Source organism: Zootoca vivipara, chromosome 7 (genome assembly GCF_965207765.1).
Source record: "Zootoca vivipara chromosome 7, rZooViv2.hap1.1, whole genome shotgun sequence".
NCBI lineage: Eukaryota > Metazoa > Chordata > Lepidosauria > Squamata > Lacertidae > Zootoca > Zootoca vivipara.
This window is the reverse complement of record NC_142590.1, coordinates 2386746-2403896: the sequence shown is the minus strand read 5'-3', so window position 1 is coordinate 2403896 and position 17151 is coordinate 2386746. Positions and strand designations below refer to the sequence as shown.

At 44.6% G+C, this 17151-nt stretch overlaps 1 protein-coding gene across 3 annotated transcripts in view; it reads left to right on the top strand.

Annotated features, from left to right (window-relative positions):
• Window positions 1-17151, top strand: part of SMG7 (SMG7 nonsense mediated mRNA decay factor) — a 57187-nt gene that overhangs the window by 1094 nt on the left and 38942 nt on the right. For all 3 annotated transcript variants that reach the window (XM_035121415.3, XM_088673614.1, XM_035121414.3), the window contains exons 2-4: window positions 15154-15185; window positions 15667-15784; window positions 16210-16342. In XM_035121415.3, the coding sequence (XP_034977306.1) occupies window positions 15154-15185; window positions 15667-15784; window positions 16210-16342 (283 nt within the window). The remainder of the gene's footprint in view (window positions 1-15153; window positions 15186-15666; window positions 15785-16209; window positions 16343-17151) is intronic.

Sequence of the window (17151 nt, the reverse complement as noted above, 5' to 3'; positions counted from 1 at the left end):
TTGGATGAGCAAATGAGAAGACTGCATGGTAGAGAGGAATAGGCTGTTAAGGAAGTGAAGTGAGGGACCCTTGATCACTTAAAGCTGCTGTGTAGTGGCGGATAAGAAGCTGAGCATGACAACTTTGCTGCCATAGCTCTCTTTCTGCATGAGTTCTGCAGTATTGGATAGGTGCGCCCCATTCATGCTAAACAGTCTTGCTTCTTCTGGCACCAGCATTTGACCTCGTGTAAAGTGAAGCCTGTAACTACAATAGGTTAAGCACCTAGAGCTCCTCAGCGTAAGATGCTATAGAATTAATGGCCAAATGAACAGCAATCTGTCTGCTGGTAGCCTGCAGATCCTCTTCTTGTAAGCTTGTAGTAGTAAACATTTTAGCAGTTATGGGGGAGCAGATAGGATAAGAGAGCAGAGATAATCCAGGAGACATTTGTTGCTGTAAGGTGTGTATAAAAAGGTAAAGGGACCCCTGACCATCAGGTCCAGTCCTGTCCGACTCTGGGGTTGTGGTGCTCATCTCGCTCTATAGGCCGAGGGAGCCGGTGTTTGTTCACAGACAGCTACCAGGTCATGTGAACCAGAGCAGTGCATGGAAACGCGTTTATCTTCCCGCCGGAGCGGTCCCTATTTATCTACTTGCACTTTGATGTGCTTTCAAACTGCTAGGTGGGCAGGAGCTGGGACCGAGTAACGGGAGCTTACCCCGTTGCAGGGATTCAAACCGCTGACCTTCTGATTTGTGTGTTCTGATCGGTATAGGTGTGTATGCTCTACTTTAAATCATGAAGTTGAAGAACATAACCATGGACAAAGAGAATGCGTCCCCTCAAGGTTTTCAGTCAGTTATGCTTCAAATAATACATCCTTCTACCATCTTGATCAACTTTATATTAGTCTAGAAGGTTTTAGAATGTGACCATTGCTAAATGCTTTTCATCTATTGTAATAGATGTAGGTCAGATGGTTGCTCTGCATGATAACACATTAGATTGACACATCCTGGTGTCTTGTCCTAGCAGTGTAGATTGGCACAAACAAAAGTGTGCTTCCTTCCTTGTTTATAGCACAGAAGCACAAAAATGAGAGCTCTAAATGATTTTTTTTTAACCTTCAGAAAAAAACAAAGACAAAGGAAGCTGAGATGGTTGCGCAGGTGTCCTTAGTGAGCCTTCAGGATACAGCAGGATGCTCTTTTTTGCTCTTTCTGTTGTAAAAGAAGCTGTCATCTGCTTTCTCCCAAAAGAAGTATCTCTGAATAAGGAAGACCTAGCTAGATACAGACCTATGTCCACCCTTCCCTCCTCAGGGAAGTTGTTGGAACAGATGATACCGTGTTTCCCACATTTTAAGACACCGTCTTATATTAATTTTACTCAAGAAAATAAGCCTATGGCTTATTTTCGGGGGGTGTCTAAAAATGTTTATTACCATAAGTACCGCATGGTTCTGGGCACGTGCCTCCTCCTGCTGCATTGCTGCTGCTGGCTCCTGGAGGCTCGGGGCGCTCTGCGCGGCGCTGTTGGGCACCTCCGGGAGGAGGAGGAGGCGGCCTGCCAGGTCGGCGCCCAGCAGCCCCGAGCCACGTGGCGTTTTCAACCGTAAGCAACAAAGCAAGGCGCAAGGGTAACTGAAAGGAAACACATTTTTAAAATGGCAAAGGGGGCAAGCCGCTTGTGCACTCGGCGGTGGCAGCGAAGCCCAGAAGCCTATTTGACTATGAGGAGCGGGAGAGGAAGCGGCGGGAGCGATAACAAAACCCCACTTCTCGCCCCTTTTTCTCAACTCGCCTGAGAGAACCAAGAGAAAAGCACAGTGTTTGTTGTTAGTTGCCTTGGCAACCCGAAACGGGACGGCAAGTGGGGAGGGACACAAGAGCGAACCGTTAGTGGATCTGTCGGCCGATCGCTCTTGCGCTCGCAGCATGGCCAGAGAAGGAGGTGGTGGCGAGACCAAGCCTTTTGGCCGAAGTAGGGAGCCAGCGCTCCTATTGTTTCTAGTCAGGGCCCATTGACTTGGGACTCTGTGGGGCGGAGCGGGAGCCGGCAGCCGCCTCAGGGGCTCGCGGAGCGCCCTGAGCCTCCAGGAGCAACGCTCGGGGCGCTCTGTGCAGCGCTGCTGGGCGCCGACCTGACAGGCTGCTTCCTCCTCCTGCTGCCGCCGCCGGCGTTGTTGCCGTACTGAATCCACGAAAACCGAAGCGGCTGGGGCCAGGAGCACCCGAGCCAGCGGCCTCGTCTCTTCCTGGCTCTGCCAAGGAGGCCTGCCGCCCCGCCGCCCGGAGCTGCTGGGCGCTCCATCCACGCTGCTGAGTGCTCTGCGCTGCAGCAGCCGGTTCCGGGTGAAATCACTTCGAACAGCGTTTTTAAACGCCATTTCCCCTTCTCAGTGCTGAAGTTCCTCCTAGGCGCGCGCTACAGCTGAGCCAGGAACAGCTGATTCCCGTGCTACAGCTGATCTGCACCTCCCCGCTCTGCTTCCTTGCTTCGCGGTGCCTGGGTGCTCCGTGCTGCAGCAGCCGGTTCCAGGCCCCGAGCTGGCAGGCATGTCTTATTTTCAGGGTATGTCTTACATTTCTCAAATGCTTAAAATTGCTGCCCTGGCTTACTTTATGACTACGTCTTAAAAAGGGGGAAACACGGTAGCAGAGAGATTCCAGGTGTTATTTGATGTGCATTCTTCCTTGATACCTTTTCAGTCTGCCTTCAGAAGTGGCCGTGGTAGATCTGTGCCTGGAGTTCAGCATGGGAAGCACTGTCCTTGCTGACCTTCTTGGAGCTCTTTGCAGCTTTTGATACTGTGGACCTTGTCAGTCTCCAGCACCTGTTAGAGCATTTTGAGATATGCTCTTCAGTGGTTCCATTCAGTGGTTGAATGGACCAAGAGGGAGACCATTGGAGAGGCTTTTAGCCCTATGAGAGCTAACATTTCTCTTTTTAACCAGGTTTTGCAGCTGGGTTCAGAAAAATTTTATTGAGCTGATAAGTTGAATTCAGGCAAATCAGAGATAATGCTGGTGGGAAGCAGGTTGCTGTAGTCCAGATACGAACTTTGGTCCTCCAGGTGTGACTGAACTACAGCTTCCATCAGACCCACCAAGCATAGCCAGTGGCCAGGGATGATGGGAGTTATAGTTAACAACATTTGGAGGTCCAAAAGTTCCGCTGCCTGTAGTTTGGGTTAGTATCAGTCCATCTGCTGCAGAGTCTGCACTCCCTTTTGAAGGGGAGAGACCTTGTCCTACAGGACCCCTACTTTTCAAATTTCCATGTTTGATAGCTGTAATACACTTTATTCTGGACTTCCCTTGAAGATGGCTCAGCTGCTTCAGCTCAAGAACAAGTCTGCAGCATGTGTCTTGTTAAATGTCGTATTGCATTAATTATGGTTTTATCTTTCCTCTGTAAGCCACTTAGTGAAAAATGTTGAAAAAGCAGCATATAAAGATTTGAAATAACTGCAGGGAATCCACTGACAGTTCCTTTCTGGATGCCCTTATGGCCCTGACAGTGCATAGTTTATAACCTGAAGGTGGCAATTTTGTTGTTGACACTTGCTTTGTTGGAAAATCGGCTGCAGAGTTTTGTATCTGCTGAAGCTTCTGAACAGTCATCAATGGTAGCTCAGCATATGCGTTATGGACAACAGGCTCTCCAAGTGCTGAAAATGCTTTCTTTGCTCTACCTTGTGTGTTTATCTTGCATCTGATTATATTCCTAGAGAGGTTACATAATTAGATTCTGTGGTAACAATTCTATTTGGATTGTACTTCATAAGCCCTTTATAGCAGTTCCAAAAAATCTGGCTTTGTTTGTGTTTTCAAAAAATAATGGGTTAATATCCCTTTCTTGGGGGAAAAATGAGGAGAAGATGAATTGGGGCAGGGCAAATATTCTAGGCCCTCTAAATCACCTCTGCTGCTATGTGCAAAGTCAGCTGGAAACAGAACTAGCCACTGCTGGATATGCCCACAATAAAGATCTGCTAAGAAATGGGTACAATAGGAGAAGTATGGCTTCTGCAGTGATTGGTGCAACTCCAAAAGTAGTTAGCCCCTATTTATCATAGTGGTAAAGTTGGAGGGCAAACATGATTGCTACATGCTACAATGAAAAGTGAAGCAGAGAACTATGTGAAATCATTTGTGGTAGTTGTAAGAGACAAAGCAGAAGTAATGAGAAGGGAATGAAGAAGTAAGCCCCACTGAATATAGTGGATTTACTTCTGAGTTAAATTGCATAGGATTGCACTGTATTTTTAAAAAGAAGCCCAACATTCCTCCAGGCCCTGTGGGCATTCACAACATAAACTAAACCAGTTTCCTATGAAATCCAAAATATATTTGTTTCCAAGAAATGAGAAGAATCCTTATCTGGCTAATGTATCTTTAGCTCTATCGATTATGCATCATAAGGGTTTGGTGGGGGGCAAAAAAATGTATTTGAAAACCTTGTTTGCTTCTCATGTTCACCTCTTGAGCAGTATTGGAAATTTCAGTTTACCACTACATTCATTATCAATGTGGGGTTGTCTTTGAGCCTGTTTCAAAGTGAAATCCAGTATTAATTCAAAACGTCAAGTGGTATCTACTGTATTTGAAGTCTAGCGAATGAAAGTGAAACTTTATTACAGTTTATATATGAAACATTTTTCAAAGTCTTCATTAATAGCCTTACAGGAGTTCCAAATTGTACCAACTCCCCATTGATCTTACGCTCTCTGTTTTCACCTCAAGGTGACTGTTAACTTTGCACATGTAAATCTGCCAGTACAGTCGTACCTTGGAAATTGAACGGAATCCGTTCCGGAAGTCCGTTCAACTCCCAAAATGTTCGGAAACCAAAGCAAGACTTCTGATTGGCTGCAGGAAGCTCCTGCAGCCAGTTGGAAGCCCCATTGGTCGTTCGGCTTCCAAAAATAGTTCATAAACCGGAACGGTCACTTCTGGGTTTGCGGCGTTCAGGAGCCAAAATGTTCAAGAACTAAGCTGTTTGAAAACCAAGGTACAACTGTATTTGAGTATCAATTATTGACCTCCTAATCTAGGGAAAATCAAGAGCCAGAAATGGGGAACATTGATCTGGGTTGTTTTATAAAATGTCTTCTGTTTCCAACATGTTTTCTACACAGTATTTTATATTTTAATAGTTCTGTATGTTCCTATAGAGTTGGGAGGGGGGGAGTAAATTGTACAGAAGGAAGAAAAAATAATTTTCTATGACTTTAACTTTGCACTATTCTCCTCCTCTAAGCCCTAGTTCTACTCTGAAGTAGTATTTATGAACTTACCGCTCTGTATAGGGTTTGTTCCTACTGAGATGTTTAGCCTATAAAACAGATCAGATTAAATTAAAACACAAAATAGAACTTCGTTTAAACTGTAAAAGAAATTGAAAAGAAAATTTAAGGAACTAGGGTTTGGGGGAAGGAAGTCACAGGATTCGGAGAATCCCATTTTATGGATTTGATATTGTTTTTGTGTATATTTTTCTTTATTTCGTTGTAGTTGCATGTTTTTATTTTTGTTACTTTTGTTGAAAATAAAAATAAACTGTAAAAGAAATTATATTTTGGGGAGAAAAAGTAAAATTCTTAAAACATTAATATATGCTATTGATATGTGCTTGGTTTAGAATTCATGGGGTCAAAATTTCATTAGAGTCTCTTTCAAATCTAAGAATTGCAGAATTTGGTAAAAACTCAAGTTTGACATAGGTTTCAACTGTACCAACCTGTTATCCGGAAGTCACTGTTGCCATAGCCCTGGGGTTGGAAATCTGTTTGTCTTTGGGTATTATGTTGGAAATGTATCAAGAGCTGGAAGGCTTGATGAATATGGAATGTATTATATGTACTGTATTATAATTAGATAAATCTTGGATAAATACTGTAGATTCCCTGACTATTGTCTAGGCCAGGGGTCAGCAACCTTTTTCACCCGTAGGCCAGTCCACAGTCCCTCAGACCATGTGGTGGGCCGGATTATATTTTGGGGGGATTTCCGGACTGTCCGTGGGCCAGATTGAGAAGGCGATTGGGAGGCATCCGGCCCATGGGCCTTAGGTTGCCTACCCCTGGTCTAGGCTTAATGGCGTTGGAGTGCAGTGTCGGCAGGGCCACAGGTTCCCTACCACTGCTTTAGTCTTTGCACAAATTCAGTTTTTAAAAATCAAGTAAAGGCGTATGAGTTAATTGAATAGTCTTTCGTCCTTACCTTGCTCAGTGACACTGGTTTTAAACTTTCCCCTCCTAGGGAACTCTTTCTCATTTATTTGTCTTTCAAATCACCCGTGTGTGGTAGAAGATTATTCTGAGACATGCTCTTGGGTTTGTCATTTCATACAGAACATGAGCCTCATCTTTGTCCTGTGCATCCGGAACGCTTGCTGTTTGACAAGCTGTCTTTTGGGGAAGTTGGACTTCTATTATTGATATTAAGTGAGAAGAATCCCTGATAAGCTTTACCTTGGGGTTCACTGAACTACAGTTTGAAAACCAGTGTTTTATCCTTCTGTTTTCTTTCAGATCTCTTTTGGTAATGCCCCGTCGTCACCTTCCCTGAGAGCTGCAACTACTCAGCATTTCTTTCCTCTCCCGCTATTTCAGACTTCTGGCCCTCTGTGTTTTTGCATTCTTATTCATACTAATCAGTTCTGCCAGTTCTGTTGTCAAGGAAAGCTGGAGAATAACAGTAGTATTTGCTTAGCTGTGCCTGTTTTGACATACCTATCTTACCTTTTTCCTTGATCCAGATAGCCAGGCGTGCTACCTTCTAAATCAGGAGTAGCCAACATGATGCTCTTTGTGTGCCATTGGACTACAATTCTCATCACCCCTGTCCATTGGCCATGCTGGCTAAGACTCTTGGGAGCTGGAGTTCAACATTTGAAGGGCACCCTTCTGGAACACCCCTTGTTCTAAGTTATATGATATACACGGTAACAGTCTGGATTCTTGGACTACATGAACACCTTATAACTAGTCTGTTTTACAGTCTCCTGCTACAGCTTGGATGCAGTCTGACTTTGGTGGTAACCATTGTTGCAGAGTAATTATCAGAGGGAGTTTCACAAAGTGCACCCTTTTGAGAACTCGAGGACCTATCTACATAGGCCCGTCCCAACAAATTGCTCTTTTGGCTTTCTTTGCCAGTACATGCTTTATGGGACTGTTTCAGGGAGATGAGAAAAATGGCGATGTCTTGTAGCTTCCACAGATTGATTGCTGTAGATCTGACAGAGATGGCTTTCTGCCAGTTTTGTCTCTACCTGAGTTCAAGACCAGTAGTCAAAGAGTGCTGAAGCTTTAGAAAAGGTGTGCTGTGAATTGAAGGCCTCATAGCATGTTGGCTATCCCTAGGCATTTGGTATAGGAAAGTAGTTCTAATTAATAGGAGTCCTGCGGCGGAGTCCTGCTGCTGTCCCAGTGGTCTTCAAAAGGTGGTTGTGCAGTATTTTCTGTGATAAGATTTTACAAACCCCAGAATATGAATTTTAAAAATATCAAAAAGCACACTATCCTTTTAGAAAGGGTATTGTGTTGTAGATTAGGTACATACATTTTTTGTCTTTTATTACATTTATCAACTTGCTTGATCATTGAGCCTCTCATTTGGCTTACTTTAGGTTGGAAGCATAAATTAGATAAAGGTGGAAAGTACGGCACTGATCGAATGACTATAGTACCAGAATCATAATACATTATACTAGAAAATCAAGTATTAGTTAATTTTAAAATGTTGCCAACAATGGTAGCATAAAACATTTCTTCTGGCAAAGAGAATATCTGCTTCTTATTCTCCTCTTACTTCAAGTACTTCAGAAAAAGCTTCCATGCAGATTTGTGCTTCACCTACCTCCCCTTTTTCAGTCTGCCCATGAAATTACAAGAGTTCTTGCACTCTTACTGGTTCCCTTTTCTTCATGAGACCCGTATTGTCAGAATTCATACACAATGTATTCAGCCTCACTAATTAAAGGAAACTGGAAAATTAAGTGCGCTTTGCATGCATAATTGTACTAAGCATCTAGTTGTGTGTCTGTTACATGAAAGATTTTTGATTGTGTGTTTTCTAGTCTTTGAATGTCCACTGTGCAAATTGTGGTGTTAGCCATAACCAGTGGCTGAGAGCTATTTGTGTTGTGGCCATGCAGGAACTGTCTACACTTGTAGTACAGTGGTACCTCTGGTTGCGGACGGGATCTGTTCAGAAGGTCTGGTCGGATCCTGAGGTTTCCGCAATCTGAAGACCGCTTCTGCGCATGCGCGCGCGGCAAAACCCAGTAAAATACTTCCGGGTTTGCCGCACACACACCCCAAAGTTTACGTAACCAGAGGGTTATGTACTGTAATAAACATAGATCTGCAGGTCCTGGAAGCCACTTTTATGCGGAAAACTGAAGGGTCCATGGTGGATTGCAGGGCAGTGACATGCAGGGCTGTTCACTTAAGCCCCTATCCCCAGGCATGACTGGGGGTAAAGTGGCTGCTGAAAGGACTGTGGGAGAAGAGGTACCTATTCCTGCCCAATGCTCCTCCCCCTGGAAATCATGCCTGCCAGCCTGCTGCTTACCAGTTGCAAAACTCTAGCTGCGATTCTCAGGTCTGTATTTACTGCTGAATGCATAGATCAGACTTCAGGTCTCTTCATACACGACACTTTTCAGGGTGAAGATTTGCATTGTGTCCTCTTGTGCCTAAAGACATTTGATCATGCTGTTGGCCATGTGCTGATTCTTGCAGGCTGTGTATCAGGGTGGATTTGATTTAGATCACAATTTAAATCACTAGTCAGTAAGACTTGATTTAAATAATTTTTTTACAGAAAGACTAATTCTTGCTGGTATAATCTTAATATTTACAACCAGATGAAGGTTTCATTTTTGGTATAATAAATTTTCAGAGTTGTTTTTACAGTTACAGAGTCTTGGGGTGAGGGCAGGTAAAAAGTGGGCAGGACAAAACAGCCCCCATCTAAACAGTGAGGCACAACAGTAGCAGAACCCATGCCGCATGCAGAGTGTCATCACTCATACCAGCCAGAGCGGCATGCAGGCCTAGAGCTGGCACTATGATCAGCTCCTTGATGCTGTTTCATGACAGCAGCAGAGCCAACACAGGATTCAGTGGATCCTGGGCTGCCTCAGTTCCAGAACACCCCATTAAGCAGGTGAGATGGGGAGCTCCTGTGAGCAGAGGGACACTTCTACTAATTTCAGCCTATTCTTCCAGACAAAGGGGAGTGGACTATAGCCTACATTTTGCTATAGAAGCAGTCTCAATCTTTCATGAGTAGGTGCTTGTGTAAAGAAGTGTAATATGTAAGCTCAGTGGCATAGCATGTGTTGCCAGCACCTGGGCAAGGTAATAATTGTGCCGCCTAACCTCATTGCGGGTGTTGCGTGGGTGTCACTCGCTGTGTCCCTGTGCCAGCCCCTCCTCACGGTGGTCGTCTACCAGTTTCCGCGTGTGAGCTCCCAGTAGGAGTGATGTCTGGCACTCCTTGGTGGGCTTGGCGGCACCCCAGCAGTGCCAGAGCCACAGGTGCTACCAGTCTAGGAGGAGGGCAGCAGAGAGCAGGCCTTACTTGTCTGCCTCTCCTTGGCTACGTAGCACGAGGGTGGGAACCAGCAGGTCCGGGGCCAAGCAGACAGCTGTCCTCTGCATGTTCCTGCAATGAGGCATGTGGCTCGCCCAAGGACATCACCTCACTGGGCATCCCTTTGCTGGCCACAAGGAGAAGGATGCACCCCCACAGCCCTGAAGGCCGGGCCTGGGTGTAGCTCACCTCCCCATGGCTCTGGAAGATAGCAGCCATGCTGCCACAGCAAGGGAGCCTGTCATGGGGGCACTGCTTTGCGCCCATCAGAATTCAGCACTTGGGGCCATGGCCCCCCTCACCTTGCCATGCTACACCACTTTGTGAGCTAGGTAGGTAAAGGACCCCTGGACAGTTAAGTCCAGTCAAACTTGACTATGGGGTGCAGCGCTCATCTCACTTCAGGCCAAGGGAGCCAGCGTTTGTCCACAGAAAGCTTTTCAGGTCATGTGGCCAGCAGGACTAAATTGCTTCTGGCAACGTAACACTGTGATGGAAGCCGAAGTGCACGGAAATGCTGTTCACCTTCCTACCGCAGTGGTACCTATTTATCTATTTGCACTGGTATGCTTTCAAACCGTTAGGTTGGCAGGAGCTGGGACAGATCAATGGGAAATCACCCCATCACATGGATCCAAACCGTTAACCTTCTGATTGGCAAGCCCAAGAGACTCAGTGGTTTAGACCACAGCAAAGTCAGAGGGATTGGTTTTCCTGCAAACTTTACATTGTTCCTAAATGTATTTCTGTAGTCTTCAAACATTTGAACCAATGCAACCATAAAAGATATTTAAACAGATCTGTTTTATAGATAGGTAACTTTTTGAAGATAGGCTTTCTGCAGTAAAACTTGTATCAGCTTTTCTGAAGATACTGTTTCCTCACATTTCTTTTGCTTTCTTCATGTTTCTTCAAATACATACAGTGGTACCTTGATTGTCAAACGGCTTAATTGTCGAACAAATTGACTCCCGAACGCCGCAAACCCGGAAGTGAGTGTTCTGGTTTGCGAATGGTTTTTGGATGTCGAACATCCGACGTGGCTTATGTGGCTTCCCATTGAGTGCAGGAAGCTCCTGCAGCCAATCAGAACCTGCACTTTGGTTTTAGAACTTTTCCAGGAGTCGAATGGACTTTTGGAATGGATTAAGTTCAGCCAAGGTACCACTGTATTTCTTTCATCTTCGAAGAAATTTTCTCATTGTAGCTTCTGTTCTCTTGTGCAGGATGTTCTTTCTTCCTTGTGAAGGCAACTCATTGGCAAGACCTCACTGTGTGGGTAGGGGAGAACATAAGAGTGCAATCACATTCTCTTCCTCTCTCCTCCAGCATTTCTAGTGTTTGGAATCTGAGGCATAACAGCCATTGGTACAACACATCTATAAAATGACTTACAAGCTTTCTTTTTAGGCATAGCTTACTCAGCATAAAAACACAATATAACAAATTTACAATAGCAGCACTATTAACAATATCTTAAAGGCCAAAGAATTTGCTATTTCACATTATCATGTGTAAACGTTCTTATCATGTGCACCAATCCATTGATTGTGTGCTTGTTTATCTAAATTAATAAATATATATTGTGCACCTTTAATGACATTTCCAGAGCTGTTTTACAAGCATAATATGAAATGGTGATAAAATGGCCAAGTCAAACAGTATTGTTTGTGTTAGCATGTCAGCCTAGGCAGGTGTGGTACTGTTGTGGTAGTGCTCAAAGCAAATAGGCTGGTGCATATGGTCAGGTTATTTAAATGTGACGTTCTACATGTAACTCTTTGGCTGTACTCATTGTTTCAGACCTTTACTTTGGTCATACTTTGTAAAATGGCTGATTGCACAAAGCAGGGTTGCTTCCACTGGGAGCCATCTTTTATTTCAAACTAGCAGAATGCCTAGCATTGTGGTGTGACGGGTAAACCTGTTTACTACAAAGACCCCTAGTTGCCCGCAAGCTCATTGCAACACTGGAAACTGTTATAAACTAGATCAGTCTGCTTATCTCTCCAGCTCAGTATTGCCTACTCTGACTGGTAGTGGTTTTCTAGAGTCATATGTAGAGGTCTTTCCATCACCATCTGCCTGTTTTGTTGTAGTTGTTTAGTCGTGTCCAACTCTTCGTGATCCCATGGACTAGAGCTCACCAGGCACTCCTGTCTTCCACTGCCTCCCGCAGTTTGGTCAAACTCATGTTGGTAGCTTAGTCCCCTTTTAAAAATAAACCCCAAAACAGCTGTCTCAGAAATTGAGGCTGGGACCTTCTGCGTCCAGAGTGTCCCACATTCTGGACAGGTGTTGATGGCATTGCTTGCAAAGTTAAGCCTTCCTACCCATTGGGCATGCCAGCTTACTTTATTTGTGCATTATGAAGAAGCATAGAACCTTTTCAAAGCATGGATCATTGAGGACTTACTCCCTTTGACCCCTAAGGAGCTGTTGCTTTTCTTGAACTGTAGGGAGCCCTTTTTAGTCTTGCACCTACTCTTCTAAACGATCATCTCACATGGATTCTCCATTGGACAATTGTCAGTTAAAGTAATTTTAATGTGGGAGAAACTGCTAAAGGGAAGAGCAGCAATTGAAAGGTGCATATGTTGGGGGTGAAGGTACCAGCTGCCAGAAAGCAGGCCCTGAGACAGGAGCCTTGACAGCAGGTGTTAGAGCGTCAAGGTTATGACTATTTTTAGGGGAAAGTATACAAACATAGCATGGCATGGCAGTCTGTTTATGTTTTGAAACCGCTTTATGTAAAGTATAGATTGCATTTGATGAAGCAAAGCAATATTTAGACCTTACCAGAATAACTCAAATGTATCTGAAATCTGAAATACTTTGGTTAAAACATAACTGCACTTTTTATCTACAACAAAATGTTTTCTCTAAACACAGGACAAAGAGAAGATGGGATGAGGATTTCTATAGTTCAAATGACAACAACCCTAGTACATATTTTATCTGATACAGTGGTACCTCGGGTTAAGAACTTAATTCGTTCTGGAGGTCTGTTCTTAACCTGAGGTACCACTTTAGCTAATGAGGCCTCCCGCTGCTGCTATGGCGTGATTTCTGTTATCATCCTGAAGCAAACTTCTTAATTCGGGGTACCATTTCTGGGTTAGCGGAGTCTGTAACCTGAAGTGTCTGTAACCTGAAGAATCTGTAATCCGAGGTACCACTGTATATTTTCTGAGAGTCTTAGAAAATGCAGGTTTTTCAACATCCTGAGTTGCAGCATTAGTGTTTTAGAAGGGTGGGTCACATTGTAAGTTCATTAGGATTTTTTTAAGGTACTACAGTATATCTGCATAATCCTTAAGAGGGATGAAGGTTTATAAACCAGTTGAGTAAAGCTGAAGCTTGATACAGTGGTGCCTCGCTAGACGAATGCCCTGTAAGACGATTTTTTTGCTTAACAAATAGGTTTTGCGATCGGAGGTTGCCTCGCAAGATGATGAGGTTTTCTATGGCCGCCGCTTTGTCTTGCGAAGTGTGGCCATAAAAACCTCCGATCACAAAACCTAGCAAAAGGGGCATTCGTCTAGCGAAAGGGGAACCAGCTGTAGCAAGGGAAGAAGGCAAAGGAAGATTAGCTGATCATCCTTTGCCTTCTCTCCGCACTGCAGCTGGTTCCCCTTTGTGTTCCGCTGGTCTCTGCTGGTTGTCGCGAGCAGTGAGGGGCAACCGGCAGAGACCAGCAGAACAGTAGCGCGGGAAGAAGGCAAAGGTCTTCCCCCCGCCGCCTGTCCGATCCAGGTGGGAGGCGGCAGCGAGGAGAAGAGCTTCTGCCCGCCGCCGTCTCGCCGCGCACAGCCCCATGCCGGCTGTGTGCGGCGAGAGGCGGGAGAAGCTCTTCTCCTCACCGCCGCCTCCCCCGACATGGGGCGCAGCTTTGGAGGTCTCCGAAGCTGCACCTCATGTCCCGCGGGGAAGGGGGAAAGGCAGGTGGGAGGCGGCGGCGAGGAGAAGAGCTTCTCGCGCCGCTGCCTCTCGCCGTGCACAGCCAGCATGGGACACAGCTTCAAAGACCTTCTCCAAAGCCCTGTCCCATGCCAGGGAAGGCAGGTGAGGCGGCGGCCGGGAGAAGAAAGCTCCCCGCTGCCTCACACACAGCCGGCATCGGACGGGGCTTCGGACAAAAAGCAGGGAGTTAACACAGTACTTGGTAAGATAAAACTAGACCAGTTCTGTTATATTTAGTAGAACTAGATATTTAACTACATGACAGTGCATAATTTCTTGATAGAAATGAGACTGAAGTCTGCCTGATAATTTCTCTTAAGGCTTTAAATTTACCCATAACAAGTGTTGTGAAATATTGTCTCAAAATATGCTTAAATAGTAGGGTCAATAACTAAAAGTTATGCATAGTACTAGTTTGAAACTCCTTTCCACTAGTTGGACTTCTGCATCAAATCATGTTTGCATGTTACACAACCGCTTGTTGTTGTACAACATTGACACTACTAATTAGACTGGGGGTCAGCAAACTCAGCAGGGGGCCGTTCCACTGTCCCTCAGACCTTGTGGGGGGCCGGACTACATGTTGCCATGATTATGACTCGCATTTTTGGCAAAAACACTTATTGGGACCAACCCCAACGTTGCCCAAATGTGATTTTTTTTGGGGGGGGGTGTTCCCTCATACACTCACCCTGCTTCCTTTGCGTTTTAAGCGTTGACAGTTAATATTTCTCTTGTAAGGCGGAGTGGGGGGTGGGGGTGGGCTGAGGTAAGTGCGTCGTTCCTGTCAGCCCTGGTAAGCGTGTGCGTGTGCATGGGTGAAGGGAAAAGCCATTGGCCACGCTAAGTCAAGCAAAAATGTTATTTTCCCCATGTGAGGGAAGAGAAGGCGGTGGCAGCTACTTCCCTTTCCATGGCTCACACTGTGTAGCTAGCGAGTGGCCTCCCCAGCAGAATTGTTTTGGAGTGCAGCCGCCCAGGCACCTCTGAGCCCCTGCCCACCACAACTGCTTTCCCCCTCAGGATGGCACCCGGAGCGGCCCACCCCCCTTTCTCCGCCACTGCTTTTGAAGGTTAATATTGTTGTCCACTACCTGGACCAAAAACCTTTTCCCATATTTTTGGTAGTTTACATATGCCTATTCCAATGCAAAGTCTCTCAACAGAATTGAACAGAATTGAATATCTTGGTTCTGCATTATGGTAATACTTTTTGAGGGGTGCCATGGGGAGTGGGGTGGTAAGAGTTTTGCTGAATATATAGTTTCAGGGGGCATTTAATAGAATAGAAGTAAATGTCAAAGTCACTAAAGGTGGCCTAGAGGAAATATTACAGTGTGGGCTTCCTTTTCTTTCTTTTTTGAGAGAGAATCACGCCTTTTCCATTGTTTGGTATTTCTGTAAGATGGTTAAATGCATCCTCTTCTAATGATAATATAGGAAATATTTTTTGACACTCTGGAGTCTTCCAGATTCAAATTCAGATCAGTTGTACTGTGCCCATAAAAATGGGGCACCTAAGATGTGAATGTGCTGGATTTTTACTTTCATCAGCCCTTTCTTGTTCTAATTATTATTTTGTATTTCATTTGCAGGCAGGCAGAAGTCCTGAAGGCTGACATGACGGGTAATGAACTTTGCTTTTCATTTCAAATCAGCCAGAAACTTGGGTGATCTGCTTCCCACAATTGCTAGTATACATGATCTAGGATCAGTAAACTGTGTTTTTCCTTTAAATTGCGTGCCCTCTACTTCTGACAGTGCTATTACCCCAAACTTTGCTATCTGCTCCCTTTTCTGCACCCAAAAGACAAGAGATGTACTAGCATAACTTGAAAAATTGTGTTCAAGAAATTCAGAGCAAGGGTAATGAACCATCATTATTGCAGAGTAAGCAAATTAATACACTGGCACCTAATGTTTCCACATTTCCTTCACCCTGAGAAGTTTCAGACCAAAATCTTGCATTACAGGGTGTTTTCAGCTGCAGCCTTTGCTGATGTAGAAAGGAAAGTGTTGTATCTTGGTGAATCCTCTTTTGAGGAAAGGGCAAGGAAAATGCAGTTGTAATGCTGTCCTAATAAAACCTTGATCTTCTTACTACTCAGATTCAAAGCTGGGTCCAGCTGAGGCCTGGACATCCAGACAGGCTTTGCAGGACTTATACCAGAAAATGCTGGTAACAGATTTGGAGTATGCATTGGACAAAAAAGTGGAACAAGATCTGTAAGTATCTTAAACCTGGGCATTTACTATTTGTCAAAGAGATCTCTAACAAAAATTGGGCAGAATTAATGGCATATTCAGAAGATATTCTTTTTATCTTTGAGTGTGTCAGCTTAAAAAGTTTAACTGGTCTTAACAGAACTTCCAAGGTATCACTTGGGAAATTATTTTGAAAAGGTAAAGTTTGACTGGAAATGTGGTTTGACATAAACCATAAATAATTCAGTGATTATTTTATTTCATTTTTTTATAATGCATGTGGCTGGGACAAATGTGTAATATAGTATTGAGCTAAAAGTATGTATTGTTATTTGGATGATCTGTTCACATGTGAAGCTGTTTTATTGGACAGGAGGCAGGGTTGTAAAGAGTGAAACCTGCAAATTGTCCCACATTGGAGACTAAACTTCTCTTTCTTCCCATAGGTGGAATCATGCCTTTAAGAATCAGATCACAACTCTACAGGGTCAAGCAAAAAACCGATCAAATCCAAATCGGAGTGAAGTTCAGGCTAACCTCTCTCTGTTCTTAGAGGCAGCTAGTGGCTTCTACACACAGGTGAGTTGAGGGATTGCACCATGACCATGGGGCATGGAAATAGCATAACTTCCATGGCACCAAATAGGTTTTGTATGTTTCTTGCCCGCGCAAGTTTGCCCCCGCAAGATGTGGTAAAGACTACCAACCTAAACACCTTTAAAAGGTTCTAGTTACAGGTAGGTAGCAGTAACTGGGAGTAACTAGTTACAGGTAGGTAGCAGTAACTGGGAGGACAGATCGTGAAGCTGAGGCTCCAATACTCATGAGAAGAGAAGACTCCCTGGAAAAGACCCTGATGTTGGGAAAGATGGAGAGCACAAGGAGAAGGGAACGACAGAGGACGAGATGGTTGGACAGTGTTCTTGAAGCTACCAACATGAGTCTGACCAAATTGAGGGAGGCAGCGGAAGACAGGAGTGCCTGGTGTGCTCTGGTCCATGGGGTCACGAAGAGTCGGACACGACTAAACGACTAAACAAAAAACAACAGCCGTGTTGGTCTGACGTAGTCAAAACAAAATAAAAAAAATTCCAGTGTGTCTGAAGAAGTGTGCGTGCACACAAAAGCTTATACTTAGTTGGTCTCTAAGGTGCTACTGGAAGGAATTTTTTATTTTGTTTCAACCTTTAAAAGGGGAACACATAAATTCACCAAGCTGTCAGTTGGTGCTTAGTCATGATGGTTGTATGTGATCCCACAGTTTCAGAGGCATCAATCTTAAAAATCAGTTGCTGTGGAACAGCAGTGGGAGACGGCTGCTTGGGTCTTCCCATAGGCACCTGGCTAGCTACGGCAAAACAGGATGCTGGCCTTTGGTCCAACCCAGA